The 15,626-nt window shown below is 37.8% G+C and overlaps 1 protein-coding gene across 1 annotated transcript; it reads left to right on the forward strand.

Annotated features, from left to right (window-relative positions):
• Positions 1 to 3,115: 3,115 nt before the first annotated feature.
• LOC121518657 (collagenase 3-like) lies at positions 3,116 to 13,803 on the forward strand. The gene is made up of 10 exons (XM_041801121.1): positions 3,116 to 3,214; positions 3,312 to 3,559; positions 5,964 to 6,112; positions 8,993 to 9,121; positions 11,027 to 11,188; positions 11,272 to 11,398; positions 11,487 to 11,620; positions 11,710 to 11,869; positions 11,949 to 12,052; positions 13,694 to 13,803. Exons 1-10 carry the CDS (start codon positions 3,116 to 3,118, stop codon positions 13,801 to 13,803), a joined length of 1,422 nt encoding a protein of 473 aa, XP_041657055.1.
• The last annotated feature ends 1,823 nt before the right edge of the window (positions 13,804 to 15,626 follow it).

Raw genomic sequence — 15,626 nt, forward strand, 5'->3', positions numbered from 1 at the left:
GATGCTTGTTGTCTGTTGCAACACATTCCATACGTCTGTGCTTCAGCCTGAGGCATACATGAATAAATTTAACAGTTACGACAGCTCTGCTCCTCCCAGTGTCCAGGATTTAGAAATAGAGACCACAGTGTAGTTTTCCACAGAAAATGACATCCACATGTTTCATCAGTATGTAACACCATTGCCAAAAAAGTTGGGACACCATGTGAAATGTGAAGAGAAACAAAATGTGATGATTGCCAAAACTCATAAACCAATATTTTATTTATAATAGAACATGAACAACATATCAGATGTTGAAGCTGATAATTAACAATTCATGAAAATATTAGCTCATTTTGATTCTGATAGAAACACATCTCAAACTAGAAAAGCACTCAGAGAGCACAGACCACTGCCAAGGCAGCTCAGCCCTATCTCCCCAAAGTAAAGAATCCTTTAAAAAATTCCTGGATCCAGACGGTGATCCGGATCAGTCCCAAAATCTAATCAGTTCTTCCAAATTCCATTTGTGACATTTCCTGAAAATTTTATCAAAATCTGTCCATAAATTTTTGAGTTATGTTGCTAACAAATTAACAAACAAACTAACAAACCCAGCCGATCACATAACCTCATTGGCGGAGGTAAAAAGTAGGGATGACACAACAAAAGGCTGGAAAAGTAAGCGGTACTAATGAAAAATAATTGGAGGACCATTTTGAAACTAACTGGGTTTATTGGCAACAAGACAGTAACATGACTGGATATAAAAGGAGCATTTTAGAGAGGCAGAGTTTCTTAGAACTTAAGATGGTTAAGGATTCACCAATATGTGGAAAAACTGCATCTGAAAAAATTTCAGAAAACTGTTCCTCAACATAAAATTGTGCAGACTTTGGATATCCGCCCATCTACAGTACATAAGCCCTGATGGCACTGCATTACAAACAAGTATGATTCTGTACAGGAAATCCCTGCATGGGCTCAGGAACACTTACAGAAATCATTGTCTGTCAGTTCACGGTGCCATCCACACATCGCTGGCATTGGGCCAAAATCTTCTACCTCCATTTTCATGATTTTATTTCATTTTTTCACGAAATGGTAAAATGTGTAGGTTTCAACATCTGATTTGTTGTTTATGTTCTATTGTGAATAAAATGTATGTGATTCACAAATCATTGCATTTTGTTTTAATTAACATTTTACACAGTGATGCACATTATATAACATTTCAAAACTCAAATTTTATAATCCTGGGAGGAATTTTCCTAAAAGTGACCTAAAACCATGACAGTCAGGCTGCAGACCATTCATTTCTGACAGCCACTCTCACAAACTGTTCATGTGAGAGGCCGTACGGTATATCTCACAACAGAAATACAAGCTAAAACTTTCAAAATTAAATTTGATAAAACTACCATTAAGTAATAGGGTAAGGGTTAGGGTACCAAAAGTTAAAAGTTAAAAACCTGACCTGTAAATTACAAAATGTAAAATAAAGCTGAGTAAACAGTCTGCTTACAGGAAATACGCTTGTCCTCCTTGAAAACATTCCATTGCAGCAAATGTAGCTAACTTAGCTCCGTTAGCTAAGTAAGCTATGTATACAAGGGAGCTCCATTGCTAACTGAGCTAAAGCAAAGCTCAAAAGCAACTACATAAGCTACATATCCACATTACCTACATATTAGTGGCTATAAGGCTACGTAACTAATGAATCTAATGCAAAGCTCAAAAAGCAGCTATGTAAGCTTAAGGTTTGTTTGCTAAAGCTCACAGTGCCAATGCTCACATCGCTAAAGCTAACTTAGATATAGACAACATAGCTATGTTGCTAACTTATCTAGTTTGACTAAAGCTAAGCCCACATCTGCTACATAAGCTATGTTTCTTAATTATCTGTGTAGCTAAGTGAGCTCTTGTTTGCAAAGCTCACTTAGCTATAAATAATGTAGCTTTGTAGCTAATGTATCTAATGGTAACCTCACAAAGCAGCTTGTAGATATGTAAGGTTTGTTTCCTTCATTGCTTAAGCTAACCTAGCTATAGGTAATGTTGCTACGTAGTTAACGCAATGTTTGTAAAGAGGTTATTTCATGAATGTAACTTCCAGACTTTGTTTATAAATAAAGTTGCATTTTCTTTTAAAATTTAAAACAGGAACTATGCTGTAGCCGCAAATTACATCACTTCCTTTCTGAGATTTGCAGTTTCTCAGATGAACAGTCAGCAGCCACTAAAGGACTGATTCTGCCTGTATGGAAGACCGACACGCAGACAAACCTCAGTTTTTCAAAGTACTTGTCTACAATGGTTCTTTTGTTTTGTCTTCTATCACCCATCAATGTGTTAAAGAATAACCAGACTTAATAACTGAGATAAAGTCACTGAAACCTCTGACGTGATGATGTCAAAAGTTTAAACTGACTCATAGCCATAAATGACATTCTTAAACTTTTTTATTGCTTCTTTTGATGGTGAGTAAACTTATAGAGCATGCTGAGCAATCTATGGCATCTCCAGATCCTCCATAACATGTCATTAAGCCGTGTTCAGACATGACAGAGCATGTAGGTTTTCACTCACAGGGTACATCACTATGTTGTCAACAGAAGCAGGAGCAGCCTGAGGGCCACTGAGGAGAGATGGTGAGGAGAGACATGAATTCAAGACAAAATGTCTTTAATATCAGAATATCACATGAACAACACATTTTAAAGTTTAATTTCTTTGAAAGCTAGTCATGCAGGAACAGAACTGTACAACTATGACACAATAAACAATCTTTTTAAACACAAAATCAGGGAATCTGCCTGAGTTTAGAGCTGAATATGTTAAATAAAACTGACCTACAGAAATACATTTCCTCATCCCTTATTTAGGTCTAAATCTGTCCCTCTAGTATCGATGTGCTTCGTGTCACCTTGTCATAATTACATCTTGTTTGGGGGATTTTTGATGTTACTGTCAGAGCAATCTTATCTTTCTTGTCATCTGTTTAAGGAAGCATTGAGTCACAAACCTGGGTAGATGGTTGCTCAACACGCCCACTCCCCAACTCTCCCACTGATCAGCTATAAAACAGCTGACTGCTGCACACACAAGCAGTAGAAGCATCCGAACAGGAAGCATGAGGTCTTACTGTGTTTGCATCATCCTGAGCCTGGCTCTCACAGCTCACTGTGCTCCAGCATCACCAGTCACTGTGCAGGATGAAAACTTCGCAGAGGTATGTGTCTTTGCTTTGATGTAGCATTTAAACTAGCATTATCACATTTCTTTGCTACTTAACATAATGAGTATTAAATTCTTATTTTATTTTACAGAGCTACCTGAAGAATTTCTTCAACCTGACAGAGGAGAGAGGTCCATCTGGCAGACGAGGAATCAACCCTGTGGCAAGAAAGCTGAGTGAGATGCAGAGATTCTTTGGTCTTCAGATCACTGGGACCCTCGATGCAGACACCTTGGCCTTGATGAAGAAGCCCCGCTGTGGTGTCCCTGATACCAACATTGGCCGATTCTCCACCTTTGGAAGCCACCTGAAGTGGCAGACAAACAGCCTCACATACAGGTGAGTGACCTAAAGAGAGAAAGGATTTATTCTAGAGCTGCCAAATAATCAAAAGCTTTATCAGGATTTTTGCATCCTTTCATTGCATTTGAGAACTCCAGTATTTGTGTTTAGAGCTGTTTTTGGATCATTTTGTTTTTTTTTTTACTGTCTTAGGGCTGTGCTGTTTTCTTGGACAAAAGCTATGACTAAAAATGTTTGTGCGCACACTTTTTTCCAAGAGGAAGACGAGACTGAGACTAGCCAAATCATATCTGTGGTGATAAAAGCCCAGTTTAGGAGACTTAAACAAGACCCTCCTTGGATCTGATTTAATAAAATCATTTTATTGGGGATGCATGACTTTATCAGCATGTTTCACTATAGGCAGATGTAAAGATTTCTGCCACTTTTTAAAACCAATATACCAGTTGATGATCACTGGTGTACAGTGATGGACCATCTAGAATTTTGGCAAATGCCACAATGGCCTTTAGGACCAATCAGAATGGCTCACTTTTCCACTAATTTAAAAAACAAAAACAAAACAAAACAAACAAACAAACAAACAAAAAAACAATAATGACAGATAAAAATTCTCATAAATCTAATTTTCTCATAAATATTTTTTACTGCAAATTATTTTCAAAATCAAAACTCAAAAAGGAATTGGAAATAAATCTCTGAGACAGATTTTTTTCTTTAAATATGGATCAAGTATATATATATATATATTTGTCTTGAAATAACATGATTGACATTTAAATATGCAGTAATTTACTTTTAGTGGTTGAAAGAGACAAGCAAAGTCTTTAAAACGGTTTATAATTTTCCTCTTTATTAAAAGTTAAATGAAACCAGAAGAAAAAGACAAAAATGACCCGGCTGAGGACGGATATTGTTATTACTGGGGCAGAAGCACAAAATGGATTGCAGCACGTTCAGTAACAAATTCTAAACATTAAAAGGAAAAGACGCTTTAACTGTAAATTCAACTGTTTGCATAATGTAGGCTAATTATTTCCCTAATTTTGAATTCTCAATCAAAAACTTTTTTTTTTTAAATCAAATTCGGAGCTTATTCAAAGCAGAAACTGTATTCATTTGCTGCTCTCAACCTAAAAAAGCAGTTTAAACTGTTAATCCATGCACTGATGAGTTGACTATCAATAAAGCTGGTCTGGTGCAAATGCAAATGTTTTAAATCAATTCAAGTATTGATTGCTCATTGATCTGGGTTTTTCAAGTTATGTAGATTTTAAAATTTGGCTGATTAAAGCAGTGCAACGATAGATAGCAAGAGTAGATCAAAGATTATAATATGACCTCAATCATGAAAAAAGGACATTTCTATGGATCTTAAAGAATAAAGGGAACAGTGAAAAGGTGAAAGCTAATGCCAGGTTTTTAAGTGAAATGAGTAGGGATGCATAAATACTACCAGCTTTTACAGAGTACAACTACATTGGGACCAAAGTAAGGTTTATGCCACAGCTGCCCTAAATGAACAGCATTGGTAATTACCAAAATCATTTTTTATGTTTCTGCAATGGTTAATACACCAATATGTTGAAGCTCTTTAACCCAAATGACATTTTTAATGCTAAAATATAATTATTATTGTTATCCATAAATTTTCAAATTTACTGATTTACAAAAAAACTGAAAAAATAGTAAAGCACATTAGTATTTCTTGATTAATATGTCTAATTATAGTTATTTACTGTCATTCCTGAACAGAAAAATGAGTTTAAGCGGTTGAATGTTAAGCTTGATTAATTTCTGACTTCTCAGAGAAGCCCAGTGAGCCGGCTCAAATTTGGGTGAATTCAGTTTGAAATTCCTCATTCCTGTTCAAAATGGTCAAACATGGAGAGCTCACTGAAAATGACAGAGTCTGCATTAAAGCACTTCATGATGCTGGATGGTCTTTGAGACAAATGTGACAGGTGGTCTAATAAATTTGTTAAGCACTGTTTGTTATATATATAATTAAATAAAGTTATGTTAAAATATCATCTAACTGCAGACATGGCTCCAAATTTGACTCTATATTCACATAATGAGAGGCTTCATATGATACTAGGTACAGTAGCTGCTGTTTTTTTATGAGTACAAGTACTAATAAGAGTACTTAGGCCTGGTATCTGCACCTATACCCCTTACTGGTATTTGTGCATCCCTAGAAATGAGACATTAAAGAGCAGAGGTGGGCTTATTTTACGTTGCTGTGGCTGCAGAGAGACTCTGACGTGGCTTAACTAAAATGTGCTGAAAGGGACAATAAAGCATGGGAGTAATTGTGATTTAGAATTATTCATGCACTAATGATGGATCTCTGTTAATCATGATTGAAAGCCCTATATTATTTATTTTTTACTCACATATTTATCCAATATTATTCCCACCTTTTTCCCTCCTCCAGGATAGAGAACTACACCCCTGACATGTCTGTAGCAGAGATCGATGACTCTATCCAGAAAGCCCTGGATGTTTGGGCAAGGGTCACTCCTCTGAGGTTCACAAAGATCCACAGCGGCACCGCAGACATCATGATCTCCTTTGGCCGCAGATGTGAGTCCAATGCTACTTCCTCTTATTTTCAGAGTTATATTCTCTTCAGGATGTTTACAGGTCTTGTTCATGATTTCATTGAACATATTAAGTAAGAAACAAAAATAGAACTCCTTTGTGTCCAATAATAAGGCATATGTCATGTTTAATTAGCAAAATGCAGACAAACTCCAGTGCATTGGCTAAGCTGTAGATAAACACCAGCAACATTTACATTTAGAGAAGCTGTCAACATTTTCTAGACTCTTACGGTTTCAGAGTCCTGTTGTTTAGGGTTGATCTGGGTTATGATAATGGGGCCCAGTGTGATGTATTTTCATGGGGCTTCCTGGCAGAGAATATTTTGCTCAGACTGCATACAGAGGTGGTCTGAGATCCTTCTCCCTGATTGGATTGTTTGTGTAGACACAACATGCACTAGCATGCATACAGGTACGCCTGTCAGCTGATGTAATCTGGGGTACTCACAGCTAAACAGAATGCATGTCTTTATTTATGTCCATTCAGCTTCACTGATACTGACGGGAAGTCCGGCTCTTTTTAGACATGGAGCCAGTCTCTTGGCTCCCAAACAACTCATCGTTCAGTACTTTTTGCTGTTTTGATATCTTTAAATCAGCAACAAAATCCAGAAAAAGAACACCTGCTCTCAAATGGGGGCTATCTCCCATCACTCACAAGTGGAGCCAGCTTTAGAGCAGACATTTGCAAACAGCACATCACAACTCTGTTGTAGCTTTTCATGTTGAACTGAGTCAATCTAACCAGTACCACACAAGACTTACTCACTAAATACATCATTGTGTCCTTTGGAAGCCTTTTTATGATAAAATGACAGGGAAAAGTTGTTAAAGACGTGCCATCTACCTCTTAGCTGGTGGCTAATTAAGCTTATTTTCATAGCCAGTGGCTTCACATCACACAGCATGTCAGGCAGGCATGGGTAACTTTGGTAACCAAGAGGGCCACATCAATTTTAATGTCAATGCCAGAGGGCCAGATTGTCACATATTCTCATTTTAACCATTGTGATTATTAATAATAGAAATAAAAGAAGACTATGTTGCTTTCTGATACCAACATTTATGTTTTAAAACTCAAGATTGTTGATTAAATGAAATCAACATAGGGTTAAATACATTTGAAGCGGCTTATCAGTGCAGTTAAAATGATTGTTCCTCATAATTTTGTTGTATTTTGCCTGCATATTAATTTTTTACGAGTACATTTTTCAATGGCTGTATATAAAAAAGCTTTTATGGAAACAATTTCTGCCAACGATATCTACTAACGTCTTTTAAAGAACTAAACGTATACCACTCATCAAATATTGTTGGAGAAATTTTTTCATATTTTCATGTTCCCATGGTAGCTTTGTCATATTATCTTCAAGTTTATAATTCATTGGTATCTGAAATTAACATTGGAGCCCCCTTGAGTGAAGTGGAGGGCCACAGTTGGCCCCCAGACCAGTTGCCCACTTCTTGATACCAAGCCATGGTAAGATAGCCACAGAAATGATGCATGGGCTGTTGTTTGCATCGAGCCATGAGATCAGAAATCAGATAATCGCTTGAGACATATAAATGTAATAAATGGACACGTATTACAGTGCAGTCTCTTGGTATCAGAATGCCCAAAGCGCATCATAAATGTGAAATGTAAACAGGCCCTCTTTGGAAAAGAAGCTCAGTAGATGCAAAAGGAGTCTGGTTGCTTGAGTCCTTAAAGAACAATGATGATTTTTAAAGCTTTCTTCATTACAGCATGATTACTTTGTAAATGATGGCCCTGGTTAGAGCAAAACAGTAATCTGAGTACTCTAACAGATTACTTTGTAACACGTTACCCCCAACAGTGTTAAGAACAAGTAGAAATCTACAATCTCAAAGTTGCTTAAGCATAGTAGTACTGTGGCCAACAAGAGTTCAACCCGTCAAACTTAAAAGCACTATTTCATTTATTTAAGGTTTATTTTATAGGGACAGATACAGTAAACATAGACAACTGAGAACAGGCATCCCATGCAAGTATCATAGTTTTTAAATCGGATGCTAATTTGCAACGCCTGTCCCTAGAAGGGCTTTTGTGAGCATAAAAAAGCTAAAACAGTTAAAAACAGCAGCTCCATTTTCACTTCACGATTTCATGTTTTTGGTGCAGTGCATGTTTCACTCTTAGGCACTTACAAGTCTTACTGAGGAAGGCTCATCATATTCTATGCAAGTAAACTCTTGCTTTCCTAAAATAACAGCTAATCAGTCGTATCAAAAAGTAAAATAAACCAAGTCCTTCTAAAAGTAGCTTTAAAGCATGCCTCTTAAAACTTTATGCAATGTTAAGTTTGCCCATGTTTAAATTTTGTATTTAACATAGAAACTGAAGAGAAAGTCTGAAAGCACCTAAAGCCTAACATCCATAGAACTTCCTGTTGTTCATATTTGAGTGACATTTATCCTTTAATGACAGGCATTAACCACATCTTCACTTACATAAGTGTATCCTTAGAGAAAACAAGAACACAAGGCTCTTTCCAGCATCAGCATGCCAGTACTCGCAGCATTCACTGAGCCTAATTTTTGTGGCCAAGTCTGTGTTTATCTAATCACAAGTTTGTGGTTTTAATTTGTTCTTAGTACACTATCAACATGATAAATGGTAGCAATGAAGCTTCTGAGACATGCATGTCTTGTTTAATTTTTTTCTCTCTTTAATACCCAAAATGAGTTTATTCTTACTAACATGAGCTTTAATTACCTTTAATTTCTGGTCTGATATCTGCTTATGACAGAGTCTGAAAACCAAGCCGTGATCAGATCAGGATCATCCTTTCTTCTGCTTGGTTTGCATAACTTGACATGATATCATTTTTTCTAACAGCACATGGTGACTATTACCCCTTCGATGGCCCAGATGGCACTCTGGCCCACGCCTTCGCCCCGTCCTCTGGCATCGGAGGAGACGCTCACTTTGACGACGATGAGACCTTCACCTTTCGCTCGACCCGTGGTAAGAAGAACACACAGAGAAGTCATCTGTCACTCCCCAGTCCAGAGTAGGTGTGCTTTACCAGCTTCACCAGTGGCTCTTAACTGGGGATCTTGCACAAATGTGTTTTAGGGAACAAAACATGTGCCAGAAAGTCAAAAAACTTCTTTAAAACATGCTGGTTTTGTCTGCTCTATTTGATCTGTTACACGGGTTGTACTGTTTCAGATTCAAACTGTGCTATTGTTTTTTAAAATAAATCTGAATGGTTGTAATTTATAATAATAATAACAACTTAATTTATAAAGCGCTTATCAAAATTTAAAAATTTAAAAAGGTCAAAAGAAAAGTAAAAAAAAAAAAAAACAACAGGACTATTACACTGGATGAAGTATGGCAAAGATTACAAGGATGGGGTAAATACAGATTGACTAGATCCCAAAATAACATGGAATTCTTAATTCAAAATTGGACTCCTATAAACATGGATTTATAAACAGGAAACAACAGTCTTGTGTCCTCTGGTGGGGAATTCCTGACTTTAGGGCTCAAACGGCAAACACCCGCTCACCTTTGGTTGCCAGTCTGGACTAGGGAACGGCAAATATAGAGGCTCTTAGGGATCTTAAATTATGATTTGGGGTAAAAGTTCAGTGATAGAAGAAGGGGTCAGATGGTGTTGTGCTTTAAAAGTTTATAATATAATCTTGGTAATTTGATGATGATTTTTAACAATATCTATAAATTATAATGTATTTTTGAACTATAATTCCCCTGTATTAATGAGCAATATTTTTTTGCTATGTTTAAATTAAGTTACTTGTATCATTTTCTTTCACTTTGGAGCAGTGGTTCCCAAAGTGAGGGTCGGGACCCCTTGGGGGGTCATGAGACACTTAGTGGGGGTCGCAAGATGCCTTCCAGGAAACAGAGAGTATTTTCAAATGTGTTTAAATGGTATATTGTGCACATTTATGTAGAAACTTAAGCATAAATTGGTTCTTTATGCAGAAATCAAAGCAATGTTTAAAAAGTCCTGCACATGACATTTCTTGAATGGCTGTATTCAATTATGCCACAACCAATCTTTGAGACAGTGGGGGTCCCTGGTCTTCATCACCATTATTTTGGGGGTCAAGGGCTAAAAAAATTTGGTAACCTCTGCATTAGAGAACATGCTTATTAGCCTCTCCCTAAAGTATGAGGCAATACATATAATTTTAGCTTTCTAACCCCCACAATAGAAAAATGCTTTTTCATGCCCACTGACATGTAGTTTAATTCAATAATGGCACCAATAAAAAAAATGGAAACAAAAAAATATAATTACCCTTTTCTTCCAGGCTTCTCAAGACCCCCCTCCCCCAATACTGTGGGCCCAGGTAATCAGAACCATTTTTCCCCCCAGTGCTACGCCCATGTACATTAATGCCTATGGAAGTTCAGGACTCCTCTACTATGCAATCAGCAGAGCGTTGGTGACTTTTTCATACCATGTGCCTGAGCAGTCACCATTTTACATGGTTCTCCACTTTGTGGCTGAGCTGCTGTTGTTCCTAAACTCATCCACTTTCTAATAATATCACTTACAGCTGACTTATGAAATGCCATGAACCGTCTTATTGCAAAGGTGTCATCCATCACAGTTCCATGCTAGAAGTCTGAGCTCTTCAGAAAAACCTGTTTGGTATCACAAATGTTTGCCAGTGGAGACTGCATGGATAGGTGCTTGATTTAATACACCTGTGGCTATTGGGGAGATTGCAATGCCTGAATTCAATAATGAACAGGCGTGGTCAAATAATTTACTCCATATGAAGATTATTGAATGAAATAGTTTCTTATAAATTGTCGACTCGTGTCTCTTCTGTTTCTGATCTACTCTGGAGCTCTTCATGAATTTAACTCTGGGATTTTCTGCTGCAGGTTACGTCCTCTTCATGGTGGCTGCCCATGAGTTTGGTCACTCTCTGGGTTTGTCTCACTCTGATGACCCTGGCGCTCTCATGTACCCCACGTACTCCTACAGAAACCCTGACACCTTCGTGCTGCCCCAGGACGACGTCAAAGGAATCCAGTCTCTCTATGGTGAGTACTCAGACATTGGTTTAATATCACAAGTCTACAAAAATGTACCAAAACTCCAATTCTCTATTTAATTAAACCTCTAGGTCCAAACCCCAACAAGCCTGCTAAGCCTGAACCTGAGGCCCCGACCACCCCTGACGCCTGTGATTCCACCATGGTGTTGGACGCTGTCACCACCCTGAGAGGGGAGATGATCTTCTTCAAGGACAGGTAGGAGATGTATCAGCAGCTGGAAAACCAGTGAAACCATCCATTTTGCTCTGATTGTAATCCTATTGGCTGTGTTGTTCGTCCTCAGCTTCTTCTGGCGTAGCTACCCTCAGAGCCTGACCCCTCAGCAGAGCCTCATCTCAAACTTCTGGCCCAACGGTCCCTCCAGCGTTGACGCTGCTTATGAAAGCCGTCAGTCTGACATGATCTTTCTCTTCAAAGGTTAGTTTTCTTTTCTTCTACCTGAAGTTTCAGTGTGACACCACTTTAGTTTTCTGTATGCGATGTTTTTAAATCTTTCCTTTCTTCAGGTCGTAGGGTGTGGGCCTTTAATGCCTACCAGCCTGTGCGCGGCTATCCTAAAAAGATCACCTCTATGGGTTTCCCCAGAGGTGTGAGGAAAATCGATGCAGCTCTTTATGATGCTGAAACTAGCAAGACTCTGTTCTTTGTGGGCTACGATTACTTCAGGTATGTATGAAGAAAATATGAATGATTTGATGTACGATAGCCAGCTTTTGACCCAAACTGAAGTACTGTTTGTGTTTAGTTATGATGAGAGCAGAGGGAGCATGGATCCAGGGTCCCCCAAGAGGGTGGAGGACACCTTCCCTGGCCTAAACGGGAAGGTGACAGCAGCTTTCCAGTACAGAGGTGAGGAGCAATGAAAACTAAATCTGTAAAGGCCCAATAGTTTTTGCGTCTTATTCCCCAATGTCTTTGTAAACAACCCCAGTTTCAGCTGAGGTCCATCTACCCTTTAATTTAAATTTTGAAAAAGCCTTTTAAAGGTCATGGAGAAGATTAGGGGGAGGGGGATAAGATGCACCAACTCCCTCCTTACTTCTGTCCCTTATCAGCCACAACATCATTTACTTAATGCTTGCAGATTTAATTATTAGACATAATAATGTCTGGACACTGCTCACATAGACTAATTGACCACTGATCACCAAAAACAGATATCCTGAGCATTGATTTACTAATATGTGATATCCAGGAAATGTTTATGTACGGTCACAGCTTTCTATGCATTACCTTGATAAAATGTATTATACAAACGCTAGCCCATTGTGAAGAGAGAGAGGGAGAGAAAACACTGAAAGTGATGCCCACTACAGGCGATGAGGCCCTATGCGCAGTGCACGGTCTGAGTATAGGGAAGGGCAGGCCTGTATCGAACTCATTTTGAGGGAAAACATGGTTTATTCCGCATTTTGAGCAATTACCCTCAATCCTAGAGTAATACAGTGACATTTCTGATTGGTGGGGCCTCGCTATGTCCCCAGAGTTTTGGTTATTAGCTGGTAAGAGTGAAGCAAAAAAAAGTGGATAGTAACTGCCAGTAGAGCTTTCTGTTTCAGCTGATGGTTTTGGCACATAGAGGGCAGTCGCTATCCACACTTTTAACACAGAATAAGAATTTAAAGATCCTACAAAGTGAAAATAAATCTGTATTTAGGTTTTTTGTATGGTCGGCAACTGTTTTATGAACCCCAAGCTCAAATTTCAGTTGGATAAAACACCTCTAAGTTTATGAAATTAAACTTCAAAAACAAAAAAATGAGGCGGTTCAATCAAGTGTGGGCGTGTCTGTTGAATGAGCTGAAGCCACGCCCACTCAAAAGAAACACGATCCTCTCAGATTGAAGAAATGCTACTTTCTGAATGGAGGAAAGCAGTCATGCTATTAGCCTGCCCCTTGATCTGATGGTGACCTTATGATCAGAGCGCATCTGCCTGGCTTTGAGCCAGGGAAGAGACAAAGTCTGTTTTCTGTCTCAAATCTGTCTGCGATGGTGTTTTTAAAGATCATAGATCACAGTGGCTGATAGATTTGGTAAATTTACTTCTTAATGAACAAAAACAATATGTAATCAGCTAACAACAGACTGTACTGAGATGAACTGCTCAGGGATTTTATATCATTGTAGCTTTAGGGGGCGGGGTAACCTCTCATGACATCACCAGCCCACAGATTTGCCCCACCCAAATTAAACCCAGCCAGGAAAGAAGTGATAAACTTTCTAAGGATCTAAATCCAGAATTCAGTCACATGTAGATCTCAGTGTTTTCACATGTTTACAGCAGCCATATTCCAACATATCTAGAGTGTTGAGACACTAATTTTGGATTTCACTTTACAGGGTCTTTAAGTACTTGTGTTTTTTAATTCTATTGCTTGTTTTTAATTCTTATTGCTAAAATAAACAGGGTTTCCTGTCAGCCAGAATGTGAATGAGCTTAGATCCTGAATGAATGAGCATGTTGTAACAGTGATCCTCTCTTTTTCAGGGTTCTCTTACATCTACAGTGGACCGTACATGTTCGAGTACTACCTGAGGACCGGCAGGTTGTACCGCGTGCTGAGGAACAGCTACTTCCTGCGCTGCACTAACTACTAGACCGGGTCACTGCGGTGGATTTATGTAGAGCCACTGTGAAGGGGAATGAATGTACAGAAAAAGTGTTATTAAAGGAAATGTTTCTATTTTGACAACTTTGACTTTTTAAATATTTAAGAGCACATATGTGTTGATTTTTAAACACATTATTCAAAGAGTGTCTAAATGTTATTTTTGTATGGTATCTATATGTCTGTTATATATTACGTGGCATTGGTGCTGTGTATGTGCCATTTGGCCTCCTGGATGGCAATTAGAAAATAAAGATTACTATAATTCTGATATTTCTCTCTTTTCATTGATGGCTTTTCCACTGCTTTAGGTTTTATTTATGGACTCGTACAGTGTGTTAGATAGCAGCTGTGATCATAGTGGTAGAACTGGTCTTCTATCAACTGGACTGGGGTGTCAAAATCAATCATAGCAGGGGCCGGAATCTGAATTTAGGTCTAACCTGAGAGTCTAACTGGGTCACAATAAACTTTTAACTCATTTTCATCAGTAATGAATTATGGGCAAACAACATCACACTGATAATAAATGATTTTGAAGTGAAAATGATATGTTTAAAGGCTCAAAATCTGAGATAAAAGTCAAACTCATTAGATCAAAAGGCCAAAACATGAATATAAAAGTAAAACAAATGTTTTAAAAGGCAAATATATGTGATAGAAAGTTGAAATCAGGAGTTTAAAGATTAAGATATGAAATAATATTTTAAATTGCGAGTCTAAAGAGTCCAAATATGAGATGAAATGTAAAAGCATGAGTTTAAAAGGTGAAAGTAAGACTTAGAGTGTAAAGTGGTACATCTAAAAAGTAAAATATGAGATAAAAAGTCAAAATAATACTGCAAAAAGGCAAAATATCACATAAAATTCAAAATAAAGATTTTAGAAAGTAAAACAATCAGTTGAAAATCTTAAATTGTAAGTCTTAAAGGTCAAAATATGGGGTTAAAATTCAAAGATACAAGTTGAAATGGCCAAAACATTAAGTAAACTTAAAAATACTGAGTTAAAAAGGTCCAAATATAGCATAAGATGTAAAGTTGTGCATCAAAAGGTCAAAACACACGATAAAAAGCCAAAATAATATCCTTAACAGGCAAACACATGAGATAAAATACAAAATCATAAGTTTAAGTCATAATTGTGAGTTGCACAATTGAAAATGTGAAACGAAAACATAAATTAACAACTTTTCCCACTCCTAGATTTATATCTAATTGTTTTTACTCTCTGTCTTTTCAAAATGACATGGCAAAGACATTTTTAATCACCATAGTTAAGTTTACATTTTTATACTGAAGGAAATCTGCAGAGCTCCTACCATTGGGTCAGTTATGATAAAAATTTGATATGATCCATGACGATTTGGTTCCCAGGCCTTTAGTTTGACACCCCTGAACTCTTTTGTCTTTAGACAACATCCTGAACATCAAACCAGACCCACAGCTGCATCAGCAGGACGTAATTGTGTCTGAATGTTAGTAGTTGAAGGAAACATATCATTGAAAACACACTTCTTAGTATTTATGCCCTTATTTGTTCTTACTAGTTTCTTATTTGCTCTTAGTTGGAGCATTTGGAGGTGGACTGTCAACCTCATCTGGCTCTGCAAACCCACCCTCTCACAAAGCCTGAGTCTGCTGAAGGTGGCAATGCTATTTGGTAGAGAAAGCCCCCACGTTGGCATGTTGAGCAGTGACAGCTAGCATAGAGGTAATCTTGCAAAGCAGATGGATTCGCCTGTTTCCGTGTTACTCACTGGCAAATCCATTTCGCAAAGCTCACATCTGAACCGTTTGGGCCCGCTTAGAA

The sequence above is a fragment of the Cheilinus undulatus genome, linkage group 12, assembly GCF_018320785.1.
Source record: "Cheilinus undulatus linkage group 12, ASM1832078v1, whole genome shotgun sequence".
Taxonomy (NCBI): Eukaryota; Metazoa; Chordata; class Actinopteri; order Labriformes; family Labridae; genus Cheilinus; species Cheilinus undulatus.

Coding starts and splice junctions, on each gene's coding strand:
- LOC121518657 (XM_041801121.1), top strand. CDS start 3,116: ATGAGGTCTTACTGTGTTTGCATCATCCTGAGCCTGGCTCTCACAGCT. Junction 11,621..11,709: donor CATGATCTTTCTCTTCAAAG/GTTAGTTTTCTT, acceptor TCCTTTCTTCAG/GTCGTAGGGTGTGGGCCTTT. Junction 12,053..13,693: donor AGCAGCTTTCCAGTACAGAG/GTGAGGAGCAAT, acceptor TCTCTTTTTCAG/GGTTCTCTTACATCTACAGT.